This window comes from Coregonus lavaretus, assembly GCF_964263955.1.
Source record: "Coregonus lavaretus genome assembly, chromosome: 27".
Taxonomy (NCBI): domain Eukaryota; kingdom Metazoa; phylum Chordata; class Actinopteri; order Salmoniformes; family Salmonidae; genus Coregonus; species Coregonus lavaretus.
The window spans coordinates 39,873,414-39,886,296 of NC_140014.1; the positions used below are offsets into that span (position 1 = coordinate 39,873,414).

The 12,883-nt window shown below is 45.4% G+C and overlaps 1 protein-coding gene across 1 annotated transcript; it reads left to right on the forward strand.

Moving 5' to 3' along the window:
• The first annotated feature begins 1,958 nt into the window (after positions 1–1,958).
• Positions 1,959–8,191, forward strand: LOC311102484 (uncharacterized protein). Its single transcript, XM_084143841.1, has 3 exons — positions 1,959–1,983; positions 3,581–4,325; positions 4,965–8,191. The coding sequence occupies exons 2-3, from the start codon at positions 3,749–3,751 to the stop codon at positions 7,640–7,642; spliced, it is 3,255 nt and encodes a 1,084-aa protein (XP_083999967.1). The 5' UTR covers positions 1,959–1,983; positions 3,581–3,748; the 3' UTR covers positions 7,643–8,191.
• The last annotated feature ends 4,692 nt before the right edge of the window (positions 8,192–12,883 follow it).

Sequence of the window (12,883 nt, forward strand, 5' to 3'; positions counted from 1 at the left end):
GCGTCGGGTGGGGGGCCTGCAGTATCTCGTGGAGTGGGAGGGGTACGGTCAGGAGGAACGGTGCTCGATCCCTCCCTGTTGAGGGATTTCCACCATCGTCATCCGACTCGCCCTGCTCCGCGTCCTCCTGGCCGTCCCAGAGGCTGTTGTCGGCGCACGGCTGGAGCCGTGCGTCGGGTGGGGGGTGCTGTCACGAATTCAGCCGAGGCTGATCCTCCTCCTTGCTCTGGCAGGCTTCGGCATTTGTCGTCACCGGAGTACTAGCTGCCACCGATCTATGATTCTGTGTTCTACCTGTTTTGTCTATATTGCACACACCTGGTTCCAATTACGATAATTTGTTTCCCTATTTTACCTTCTGGTTCCCTCATGGTGTTGGGCGTTATTGTTCGTTGTTTTGTGGTCATTGACATGTGAGTCTGTATTTTCTTCCCTGCGTGGAAGATATGTTTATTTACTTGTGACAAGTAAAGTACGTCGTTAACTAAGTTCTGTGTCCTGCGCCTGACTCCGTCCTACCGCTACACACTGACGCATGACAGTTGGGCAGACCGCACCACCCTCTGGAGAGCCCTGTGGTTGTGGGCGGTGCAGTTGCCATACCAGGCGGTGATACAGCCTGACAGGATGCTCTCAATTGTGCATCTGTAAAAGTTTTAGGGGCCAAGCCAAATTTCTTCAGCCTCCTGAGGTTGAAGAGGCGCTGTTGCACCTTCTTCACAACACGGTCTATGTGGGTGGTCCATTTCAGATCGTCAGTGATGTGTACGCAGAGGAACTTGAAGCTTTCCACCTTCTCCACTGCGGTCCCGTCGATGTGGATAGGGGCGTGCTCCCTCTGCTGTTTCCTGAAGTCCACGATCAGCTCCTTTGTTTTGTTGACGTTGAGTGAGAGGTTATTTTCCTGGCACAACTCTCCCAGGGCCCTCACCTCCTCCCTGTAGGCTGTCTCGTCATTGTTGGTAATCAGGCCTACTACTGTTGTGTCGTCTGCAAACTTGATGATTGAGTTGGAGGCGTGCGTGGCCACGCAGTCATGGGTGAACAGGGTGTACAGGAGGGGGCTCAGCATGCACCCTTGTGGGGCCCCTGTGTTGAGGATCAGTGAAGTGGAGGTGTTGTTTTATACCTTCACCACCTGGGGGCGGCCCGTCAGGAAGTCCAGGACCCAGTTGCACAGTGCAGGGTTCAGACCCAGGGCCCCGAGCTTAATGATGAGCTTGGAGGGTACTATGGTGTTGAATGCTGAGCTGTAGTGGGTGGAGTAGAAAGTGTTGCTGGGCATGGTGCTGATATGTGTCAACAAAATGTTAACATAAAGCTTCCTAGCTTTTTGTTCAAACACCTGTTTTGTATTCTAGGGACTCTAATGAGTAGACTGGACCCTGGTTTTATGGACATACAATCGATAGATTTTCCTGTACAGTGCTATATGTACCATATAGTATCCAGGCAACCCATTTTAAGCTGTTTGACCACAGTAAAAGGCCAGCAACACTCCATGATTCAAAGCCCCATGAAATGACACCATATATAGATTCTACAGACCCTACTGTGTGCTCCCCACACCACTTTTATGTCTGCACAAAAAATCATTTTTCCTGTACACTGCTATATTTGTACCATATAGTGTCCAGGCATCTTGACCTTGGAACATGTTTTAAAACCCAAAATGTAATGCAAATGTCACTTAAATATGAACAAATATGAGTAATTGTTAATGTTTACACAGTTAATAAATACAGGTTAATGACACTTTTCTACTATTATGTGAGCGACTTTTATTTTGAAAACTTCCGAAATTCCGTGACTCGGAAGTACTTGTTTGTGTTGCTGATGAGAAAAAGGTATGTAAAAAGGTCCGACTTTGATTCATGTCGTGATTTGTTGACTTTTTTAAAAAATACATTGCTAATGTTGCCTTGCTAGGACAAGTCCACTATATTTACAGTCCTGAAAGTAACCTACCAATGAAGAATGCGTGTACGTGGTCAAAACATGTTCATTGTTCGACTAGCAAGCTAGAGAACCTACCTAGCTAGTATTGCTAACAGCTAGCTAGCTATACAGGCAATTGAACCCGAAAACATGATAGCAAATACTTACCCTCTTAGTATGGTAGTTTCACACCGTGTCAAGCTGGTGAGTGAAATAATCATAGCTACTTTCTCGTTTCGGTCTTGTTGCCTCGATTTATACACGGGCACACTAACGTTAACAAGCTAGTATGTGGCTCAAAACAGTAGCGCAGGCAACCCTGGTCCTTAGTGCCACAGGGGCTTCTTGTTTTTCATCTACAGGTAACATATTTGCTTTAGGCCTGGGAGACCAGGTGTGTTGCATTTAGCCAAATAGCCTACTGTTTGATGCGGCGATTGAATTGATGTGGCGCTGGTTGACACAACCCTGCAGTCGGGCCCGGTCCTCGCACTTATGCGCCCCTTGGCAAGCCCAAAATATTGCCGCCCTCCTATCCCCGCAAAAATAGAAAAGTGTAGCCTACAGTGTCGGCCGCAATGCAATTTTACGAATGCCTATCCTTGTCATACAGTTTCTAAAACAGGCAGCTGCGTTAGCCCAGTCCTGATTCCCGACCAAGGTTCAAGACTAATCATTTTGGCTATCTGATCAGCATATCAGCTACCCACGTTTATCAGGAGTTATTTTGACCTTATTTGCAATTTGCAATGAGATTCATTGTGTTTACACAGCAGGAAAAGCAAAGTATTTTCGTTTTTGCTATGATTAGCTCGTAAAAAAAAGTACGAATAGGCCTACAATTGAAATCACTGATTCATTATAATTTACATTTACGTCATTTAGCAGATGCTCTTATCCAGAGCGACTTACAGTTAAGTGAGTGCATACATTTTTCATACTGCCCCCCGTGGGAATCGAACCCACAACCCAGGCGTTGCAAGCGCCATGCTCTACCAACTGAGCTACACGGGACCCTACATATAGCCTCATTTCATTCCACATTGTCCATTTCATTTTGACCTGACCTGTTTTCAGTATATGGTGTTTGTTAACAAGTCATATTCAAATTGAAGCACATTTTTATTTGATAGGGCACCATTTAGGCTATTTGATCAGCAACACAATCATGATGTAAAAAAAAAAAACAGTGTGGCATAACATTGTCATAAATATGGGCTCCAGTCTGTAGGCTACAGAAAAACCACATTCTGCTACTCTTTCTACTACAGGCTACATTATTTATGTTAGATGACTTGAGTGTAGGTGGAGCGCACCCTGGAGAGGCGTGCTGGGCATTGACAAGATCAATATTTTGCGCCCCTGACTGCTAAATAGCTCATATGCCACTGGGTGAGATATGTTTTTATTGTTTTGGGGCAGAATTATGTGAGGTGTTATGCGTTGTTGGAGGTGCGTCTTGGTCAGTTTAGCTCGAAACATTCTGCCCTCGTCAAATGTTCTGCCCTAGGTGGCCACTTTTATCCAGGAACAAATCAATAATGATTGTTTAAAAAGCTGTTATTGTTATGACACTGTGGGTAACAAGTCAACAAGGCACTCTGGAATTTTCATTCCCCTTCTCTGTGTGATTTTATTTCAGGAGAGCAAGGTCCTAGGTACCTTCTGTCTACACTGGAGGCAGCACTCTTGCTTTATTTTCATGTGAGCATCAGCACATATCGCACGAGAGGTGTGCAAAGTGTCCGAGACATTGGAGGAGCTAGCTGGCTAACCAGTCGTGGTTGCCACGTGACTTGAGTAGGACAATATGAGTCGAGAGAGGGAAACGTTGTTGGATGAAATCGAACTGAGTTTATACACTTTAACTGAGGACAATTTACGTTACCTGTGTGAACGTATTGGAATAGGAGGCAAAGATGGATCTGAAGTCAAAGGAAAGAGTCAACGCTCGTTGCGGCGTAGAGTAGGGGAATACTGTGAAAATGTAAATCTGATGGAATCAGATGAGCAGGGAATGTCTCGGTTACTCCAACTGAGGGAAGACATCAAAGGAATACAGGAAGACGCTATGGGTGTGCCCACGAGTCCCAGCCAATCAGTGATCGCAGAGGTGGACAGCTCACAAGTAGGCTGTAATGGAGAACGGAGGAATGAGGAGGGAGGGGCTTGGTTGCCTAGCAACAAGCAGTTGGCGAATCCAGCTCCGGAGTGGCTCATTATACCAGAGCAGAGGGAGTCACTGGGTCCTGATTGTGACGGTGGCACACAGTCTGTACAGCAGGAGGCAACAGTGCTGCTGGAGGACTGCAAGTTTATGCTGGGGCGGAGATTCAGCATCAAAGTGGAAGAGCAGGAGCAGACGATTTCGGTCTTTGCTAATGAAGGTATGAATAGAACATATTGCATTTAAGACACATTGCGTGTGCGATGATGTCACGTTGCGTGTGCGATGATGTCACATTGCATGATATTGCCGATTGTGCTCATGTTCAAAGGTGATCTAGTGGAAAGAAGTGTGTGTGTGTCCAGTGTGTGTGTCTCACTGCTCAACCAACGTGAGTTGAGATGCAACCAAAACATTTTATCATCACTGAGAAGGAAAAAGCGCAACTCTTGCTGACCATTAAAAACATATCGTTGTATTTAAACAACTATTAAGCTTGATGTTTTCAGCCTTCATCAATGGCCTTGATGTTCTGATGAAGGCCCGAAACATCAAGCTTTTAAAGGAAAGATTCACCCCTTTTGAATGTTGTGTGCGATGTTCTATTGATTCCCAGGGTCATTTCATGTTTTCATGTGCATCTGAGCAATTCGCCTTTCAAGCAGGCAGAAATACAGCTGATATTTCTGCCAAAATGGGTGAAATCTTTCCTTTTAATAGTTAAAATAAAATATGTTTTAAATGGTGAGCGGGTGTTGCACCTTTTCAAAGTTGATATAGTTTAACTTGTTGCAACTACTGACATGTTTTTCTGTTGTCATGCCTACTGTTGTCATGCCGACTGTTGTCATGTCTACAGGAGAGGATCCTGAGTCCTCAGACTCATCGGTGGAGACGTTATCTACATCAGCGGCGAAACACCAGGAAGTTGACAAAGCAAAGAGGTCTCACCACAGCCCTCAACGTAAGGAGAGATCCACAAAACGATCACACCTTAAACGGCACCGGCACACACACTCTGGAGAGACGTCTTCCCACTGTTCAGATAGCCATGAAAGTGTATCTTCTGTGAGTTCTTACCAATGCCCTGAATGTAAGAAGAGATTCTCTAGCAATGCAGGTCTTCAAAAACACTTGCGATTACATGGTGGTAATAGGCTTTTCCAGTGCTCACAGTGTGACAAGAGTTTCATAAATAGTAAAAATCTTAATCAACACCTGCCAGTGCACTCTGGAGAGAAGCCTCACCACTGCTCTGACTGTGGGCGAACGTTCTCTACAGCGCGGTATTTAACTAAACACAAGCGGATACATTCAGGGGTTAAGCCTTTCTGTTGCCCCCATTGTGACAAAAGGTACACCAGATCAGATCAGTTGAAAGTTCATATCATGACGCATACTGGGGAGCGGCCTTACCAATGTGGTCAATGTGAGAAGAGTTTTAAAATGAAGGGAAATCTTAAAGAGCACCTGTTATTACATGAGGTAAAGATGTCTCACCACTGCCCTGACTGTGATCAGAGGTTCTCCACTGAGGAAACTTTAAAGGAACACATGCAGTTACACACGGGAGAGAAACCTTTCCACTGTCTGCAATGTGAGAAGGCGTACAGTACTTCAGATGAGTTGAAAGAACACATGATGACTCATACTGAAGAGCTGCCTGATTCTCAGCCTGGTTCTGAGAATAGATCACCAAGTTCCAGAAATGTAGAACAATGTCAGGAGACGGCCCATACTGTTGACAAACCTGACCTCAGCTCTGACTGTGGAACAGATTTTGCCCAACAAGACAAGCTGGCAAAACACCAGCAAACACACACTGGGGAAAGCTCAACACACACTGCCGAAAAGCCAACGCACACTGGGAAAAAGACTCACTACTGCCCTGAATGTGGAAAAAAATACCATAGCACTTCACACTTCAAAGAACACCTGCGTTCACACACTGGTGAGAGACCTTACCAGTGTTCTCAGTGTGAGAAGAGTTTCACAAAACAAATACATCTTAAGCGACATATGTACTCACACACTGGAGAGAAACTATACCATTGTGGAGATTGCAATTTATATTTCCTTAATGCAATAGAATTTAAGAGACACAAGCACACTGGAGAGAAGCATCACCAATGCTCTGTCTGTAGTGTTCATTTCCCTTTATTAGAAGATCTAAAAGCACATGAAAGGATTCATACAGGAGAGAATCCTCACCACTGCTCTGATTGCGGGCAAAATTTTGCTACAGCGGGATGTCTAAAGAAACACAAGCTGTTGCATTCAGGAGAGAAACCTTTCCACTGCCCACAGTGCGATAAGAAGTACACCAGAGCAGACCAGTTAAAAGATCATATGAAGATACATTCTGAAGAGAAGCCTTACCAATGCCCTGTTTGTGCAAAAAAATTCCATGATTCTAGGCAATTAAAAGTTCACCAGAGAGCAGTGCATGCAGCATCCTCTTACATTTGCTCTGACTGTGGAAAGAGCTTTGGTCTACTGGGAAACCTTAATGCCCACCAGCGAACGCACACTGGGGAAAAGCCTCACCAGTGCCCCGTCTGTGAAAAGAGGTACTCAAAACGATCACATCTTAAAGAACACATGCGTATACACACTGGTGAGAAACCTTACCAGTGCTCTCAGTGTGAGAAGAGTTTCACAACTCAAACAGGTCTTAATCATCACCTGTACACACACACTGGAGAGAAGCCCCGCCACCACTGTCCAGACTGTAATGAAAGTTATACGTCTTGGATACCCTTTAAGAGACATAAACAACAACATACTGGAGAGAAGCCTCACCTCTGCTCTAACTGTGGTCTTAGTTTCCTTATAGAAGAGGACTTAAAAGCACATGAAAAGAGTCACACTGGAGAGAACTCTCACCACTGCCCTGACTGCGAAAAAAGTTTCTCTTCAGCAGGTAATTTGAAAAAACACAAGCGGTTACATACGGGAGAGAAGCCTTTCCACTGCGAGCATTGTGATGAGAAATTTACAAGATCAGATCGGTTGAAAGTTCATATGATGTCACATACGGGAGAGAAACCTTACCAATGTCCTGAATGTGATAAAAGCTACAATAATTCGACCCAATTGAAAAATCACCAGAGAATAATACATAGGGGCGAAAAACCGTACCTTTGCTCTGACTGTGGAAAGAGCTTTGGCAAACTAGGTAACCTTACAGAACACCAGCGAACACACACTGGGGAAAAGCCTTATGTCTGCCCCGAGTGTGGAAAGCAGTTTACCCATGCAAAACACTTAAAGAGACATCAGCGGGAACATACGGGAGAAAAACCGTATCAATGCCCTGACTGTGAGAAATGTTTCGCCCGGGTAGATTATCTAAAAACACACCAGGTAACACACAGGCCTCCTCACATGCGCTCTGCTGGAGATAAACCCTATGGCTGCTCTGACTGTGGGAAGCGTTTCGGGCAGATCTCTGGCCTTAGAGCGCATCAGCAGATCCACACTGGAGAGACACCTTATGACTATACTGGGTATGGAAAGAGTTTTGTAAACCTGTAAAATCGATAAGTTGCACAATCAATTGGATGCTGGTGAGAAGTCATACCACTGCTCTGACAGTGGGATGAACGTTAATTGGGTGGGAACCTCTGAGGCACCGGGTTCCACATGAATAGCCTGATATGAAGGCCTGACCATTGGCAAGGAGTGGTGCGTGTCATTTTACATTTTACATTTTAGTCATTTAGCAGACGCTCTTATCCAGAGCGACCTACAATTAGTGCATTCATCTTAAGATAGCTAGGTGAGACAACCACATATCACAGTCGTAGTAAGTACATTTTCCCTCAAAGTAGTTATCAGCAAAGTCAGTGCTAGTAGGAAAAGAGGGGGGTGGGGGGCGATAATCTTTCAGACGTTTTCGGAATATGGGCAGTGACTCCGCTTTCCTGACATTAGCTGGAAGCTCCTACCACCTTTGGGGTGCCAGGACAGACCAGAGCGATCACTGTGCTGCCATATACAGTGGGGGAAAAAAGTATTTAGTCAGCCACCAATTGTGCAAGTTCTCCCACTTAAAAAGATGAGAGAGGCCTGTAATTTTCATCATAGGTACACGTCAACTATGACAGACAAAATGAGAAAAAAAAATCCAGAAAATCACATTGTAGGATTTTTAATGAATTTATTTGCAAATTATGGTGGAAAATAAGTATTTGGTCAATAACAAAAGTTTCTCAATACTTTGTTATATACCCTTTGTTGGCAATGACACAGGTCAAATGTTTTCTGTAAGTCTTCACAAGGTTTTCACACACTGTTGCTGGTATTTTGGCCCATTCCTCCATGCAGATCTCCTCTAGAGCAGTGACGTTTTGGGGCTGTCGCTGGGCAACACGGACTTTCAACTCCCTCCAAAGATTTTCTATGGGGTTGAGATCTGGAGACTGGCTAGGCCACTCCAGGACCTTGAAATGCTTCTTACGAAGCCACTCCTTCGTTGCCCGGGCGGTGTGTTTGGGATCATTGTCATGCTGAAAGACCCAGCCACGTTTCATCTTCAATGCCCTTGCTGATGGAAGGAGGTTTTCACTCAAAATCTCATGATACATGGCCCCATTCATTCTTTCCTTTACACGGATCAGTCGTCCTGGTCCCTTTGCAGAAAAACAGCCCCAAAGCATGATGTTTCCACCCCCATGCTTCACAGTAGGTATGGTGTTCTTTGGATGCAACTCAGCATTCTTTGTCCTCCAAACACGACGAGTTGAGTTTTTACCAAAAAGTTCTATTTTGGTTTCATCTGACCATATGACATTCTCCCAATCCTCTTCTGGATCATCCAAATGCACTCTAGCAAACTTCAGACGGGCCTGGACATGTACTGGCTTAAGCAGGGGGACACGTCTGGCACTGCAGGATTTGAGTCCCTGGCTGCGTAGTGTGTTACTGATGGTAGGCTTTGTTACTTTGGTCCCAGCTCTCTGCAGGTCATTCACTAGGTCCCCCTGTGTGATTCTGGGATTTTTGCTCACCGTGCTTGTGATCATTTTGACCCCACGGGGTGAGATCTTGCGTGGAGCCCCAGATCGAGGGAGATTATCAGTGGTCTTGTATGTCTTCCATTTCCTAATAATTGCTCCCACAGTTGATTTCTTCAAACCAAGCTGCTTACCTATTGCAGATTCAGTCTTCCCAGCCTGGTGCAGGTCTACAATTTTGTTTCTGGTGTCCTTTGACAGCTCTTTGGTCTTGGCCATAGTGGAGTTTGGAGTGTGACTGTTTGAGGTTGTGGACAGGTGTCTTTTATACTGATAACAAGTTCAAACAGGTGCCATTAATACAGGTAACGAGTGGAGGACAGAGGAGCCTCTTAAAGAAGAAGTTACAGGTCTGTGAGAGCCAGAAATCTTGCTTGTTTGTAGGTGACCAAATACTTATTTTCCACCATAATTTGCAAATAAATTCATTAAAAATCCTACAATGTGATTTTCTGGTTATTTTTTTCTCAATTTGTCTGTCATAGTTGACGTGTACCTATGATGCAAATTACAGGCCTCTCTCATCTTTTTAAGTGGGAGAACTTGCACAATTGGTGGCTGACTAAATACTTTTTTTCCCCATTGTATGGACTTCTACTTTTCTACCTTTTGTATATATGGATTTTTTTTTATTTATCACCTTTTGTAGTTAGCATGTGAAGAGACTGTTTAGTTAGCGTAGGATGATGCGCAACCACAATACAGAAAGCTACAAGTCTCCTACTCAACTGCAACTCATCTGGTCACTCTAACCAACAAAACATAAACAGTGAAGTGTTTTTGTGTTGTCGTGGTAACAACAAGGATTTGAGTCTTGTTGTAAATGTCTGTTTGGTCAATTATTCAAATATCAGATAATAAAGACACTTTTCCATTGACTCCCATCCTTTATTACTTGGTCCATCAGAAGGTGTTGCCTTCAGACTCTGCACACAATGTAGTAATGGTACCAGTATGAGCCGAGGAAAGCAGAGCTGTGCTGCACTGGCCTGGTTACACATCCATTATAGTTGCTGGAAAGGACTATGTGGAAATGAAATGTCAGAGCCAGTACAGTTCGGGGCGGGCTCTAGTGTGCTCATCCTATTGCTAAATATTAGCCGAGCCGACTTGTACACTCATCTCAACTGAATCAGGCTCTTTGGCTGTGTTTAGACAGGCAGACCAATTCTGATCTTTTTTTTCACTAATTGGTCTTGACCAATCAGATCTGAAAAAGGTCTGATGTGAAAAGATCTGACGTTAGACGCTTTAAGTGTAAATCATATGCCACACACGCAGAGATGGGGTGGTCTGCCGTCCCATTGTGACATAGCTATGCGGCTCTGAGACCATCATCCACGGGGGGAGAATTAAAGTAGGAAATTCGAAAAGTATGAAAGCCAATCAGTCCAATATTCTAGAACACTGCTGTGCTTACACGTTTTGGACAATGATATTACTGTCTGGTCAAATGTCTCTAAGAAGCCTGTAATTTTGACCACCAGATGGCAGTGTTGACTGTAGCTGTGACAAACCAAGTCATCTGACCATATCCTCCCACCCTGACTGAAAACAGGTCAGTGTGGGCTGCAAGCGTCATTTAATGAGTTTACTCAATGGATGTCAGGGTCCAGGCTCTAGCTTTCTCTCCCTAGGACTTTGAGCTTGAATTATAAACAAACTCTTTATAATAAAAAAAAAAGTGAAACAAGGACACTGTAAAACAACTCTCCAGACAGTTTATCTCAATCCACAGCCAATTTTGTAGTTACCATACAATCACATTTACATTTTCGTCATTTAGCATACACTCTTATCCAGAGCGACTTACAAATTGGTGCATTCACCTTATGATAGCCAGTGGGACAACCACTTTACAATATTATTTTTTTTAATTGTATTTTAAATTGTATTTTTATCTATTTAAAAAAAAGTATTTTTTAATATTATTATTATTTTAAAAAATTATCTTTGGGGTGGGGTAAGGGGGGGTAGAAGGATTACTTTATCCTATCCCAGGTATTCCTTAAAGAGGTAGGGTTTCAAGTGTCTCCGGAAGGTGGTGAGTGACTCCGCTGTCCTGGCGTCGTGAGGGAGCTTGTTCCACCATTGGGGTGCAAGAGCAGCGAACAGTTTTGACTGGGCTGAACAGGAACTGTGCTTCCGCAGAGGTAGGGGGGCCAGCAGTTCAGAGGTGGATGAACGCAATGCCCTTGTTTGGGTGTAGGGACTGATCAGAGCCTGAAGATACGGAGGTGCCGTTCCCCTCACAGCTCCGTAGGCAAGCACCATGGTCTTGTAGCAGATGCGAGCTTCAACTGGAAGCCAGTGGAGTGTGCGGAGGAGCGGGGTGACGTGAGAGAACTTGGGAAGGTTGAACACCAGACGGGCTGCGGCGTTCTGGATGAGTTGTAGGGGTTTAATGGCACAGGCAGGGAGCCCTACCAACAGCGAGTTGCAGTAATCCAGACGGGAGATGACAAGTGCCTGGATTAGGACCTGTGCCGCTTCCTGTGTAAGGCAGGGTCGTACTCTGCGAATGTTGTAGAGCATGAACCTACAGGATCGGGTCACCGCCTTGATGTTAGCGGAGAACGACAGGGTGTTGTCCAGGGTCACACTGCAACTCGCTGTTGGCTGGGCTCCCTGCCTGTGCCATTAAACCCCTACAAGTTATCCAGAATGCTGCAGCACGTCTGGTGTTCGACCTTCCCAAGTTCTCTCATGTCACCCCGCTCCTCTGCACACTCCACTGGCTTCCAGTTGAGGCTCGCATCTACTACAAGACCATGGTGCTTGCCTACGGAGCTGTGAGGGGAACGGCACCTCCTTACCTTCAGGCTCTGATCAGACCCTACACCCAAACGAGGGCACTGCGTTCATCCACCTCTGGCCTGCTAGCTCCCCTACCTCTACGGAAGCACAGTTCCCGCTCAGCCCAGTCAAAGCTATTTGCTGCTCTGGCACCCCAATGGTGGAACAAGCTTCCCCATGATGCCAGGACAGCGGAGTCACTGACCACCTTCCGGAGACAATTGAAACCCTACCTCTTTAAGGAATACCTGGAATAGTATGAAGTAATCCTTCCACCCCCCCCCCCACCATCACCCTGACAGTTATAACTGCCTCCCTCCAGATCAGCTGATGGAAGACAGTAAGTCACCCTGACAGTTCTAACTGCCTCCCTCCAGATCAGCTGATGGAAGACAGTAAGTCACCCTGACAGTTCTAACTGCCTCCCTCCAGATCAGCTGATGGAAGACAGTAAGTCTGATGGAAGACAGTAAGTCACCCTGACAGTTCTAACTGCCTCCCTCCAGATCAGCTGATGGAAGACAGTAAGTCTGATGGAAGACAGTAAGCCACCCTGACAGTTCTAACTGCCTCCCTCCAGATCAGCTGATGGAAGACAGTAAGTCACCCTGACAGTTCTAACTGCCTCCCTCCAGATCAGCTGATGGAAGACAGTAAGTCACCCTGACAGTTCTAACTGCCTCCCTCCAGATCAGCTGATGGAAGACAGTAAGTCTGATGGAAGACAGTAAGCCACCCTGACAGTTCTAACTGCCTCCCTCCAGATCAGCTGATGGAAGACAGTAAGTCACCCTGACAGTTCTAACTGCCTCCCTCCAGATCAGCTGATGGAAGACAGTAAGTCTGATGGAAGACAGTAAATCTGATGGAAGACAGTAAGCCACCCTGACAGTTCTAACTGCCTCCCTCCAGATCAGCTGATGGAAGACAGTAAGTCACCCTGACAGTTCTAACTGCCTCCCTC

Bases quoted from the DNA above. Each gene is read 5' to 3' on its own strand.
- LOC311102484 (XM_084143841.1), top strand. From the start codon at position 3,749: ATGAGTCGAGAGAGGGAAACGTTGTTGGATGAAATCGAACTGAGTTTA. The intron at 4,326-4,964 runs GTATGAATAGAA...TCATGTCTACAG, and splicing joins TTCGGTCTTTGCTAATGAAG to GAGAGGATCCTGAGTCCTCA.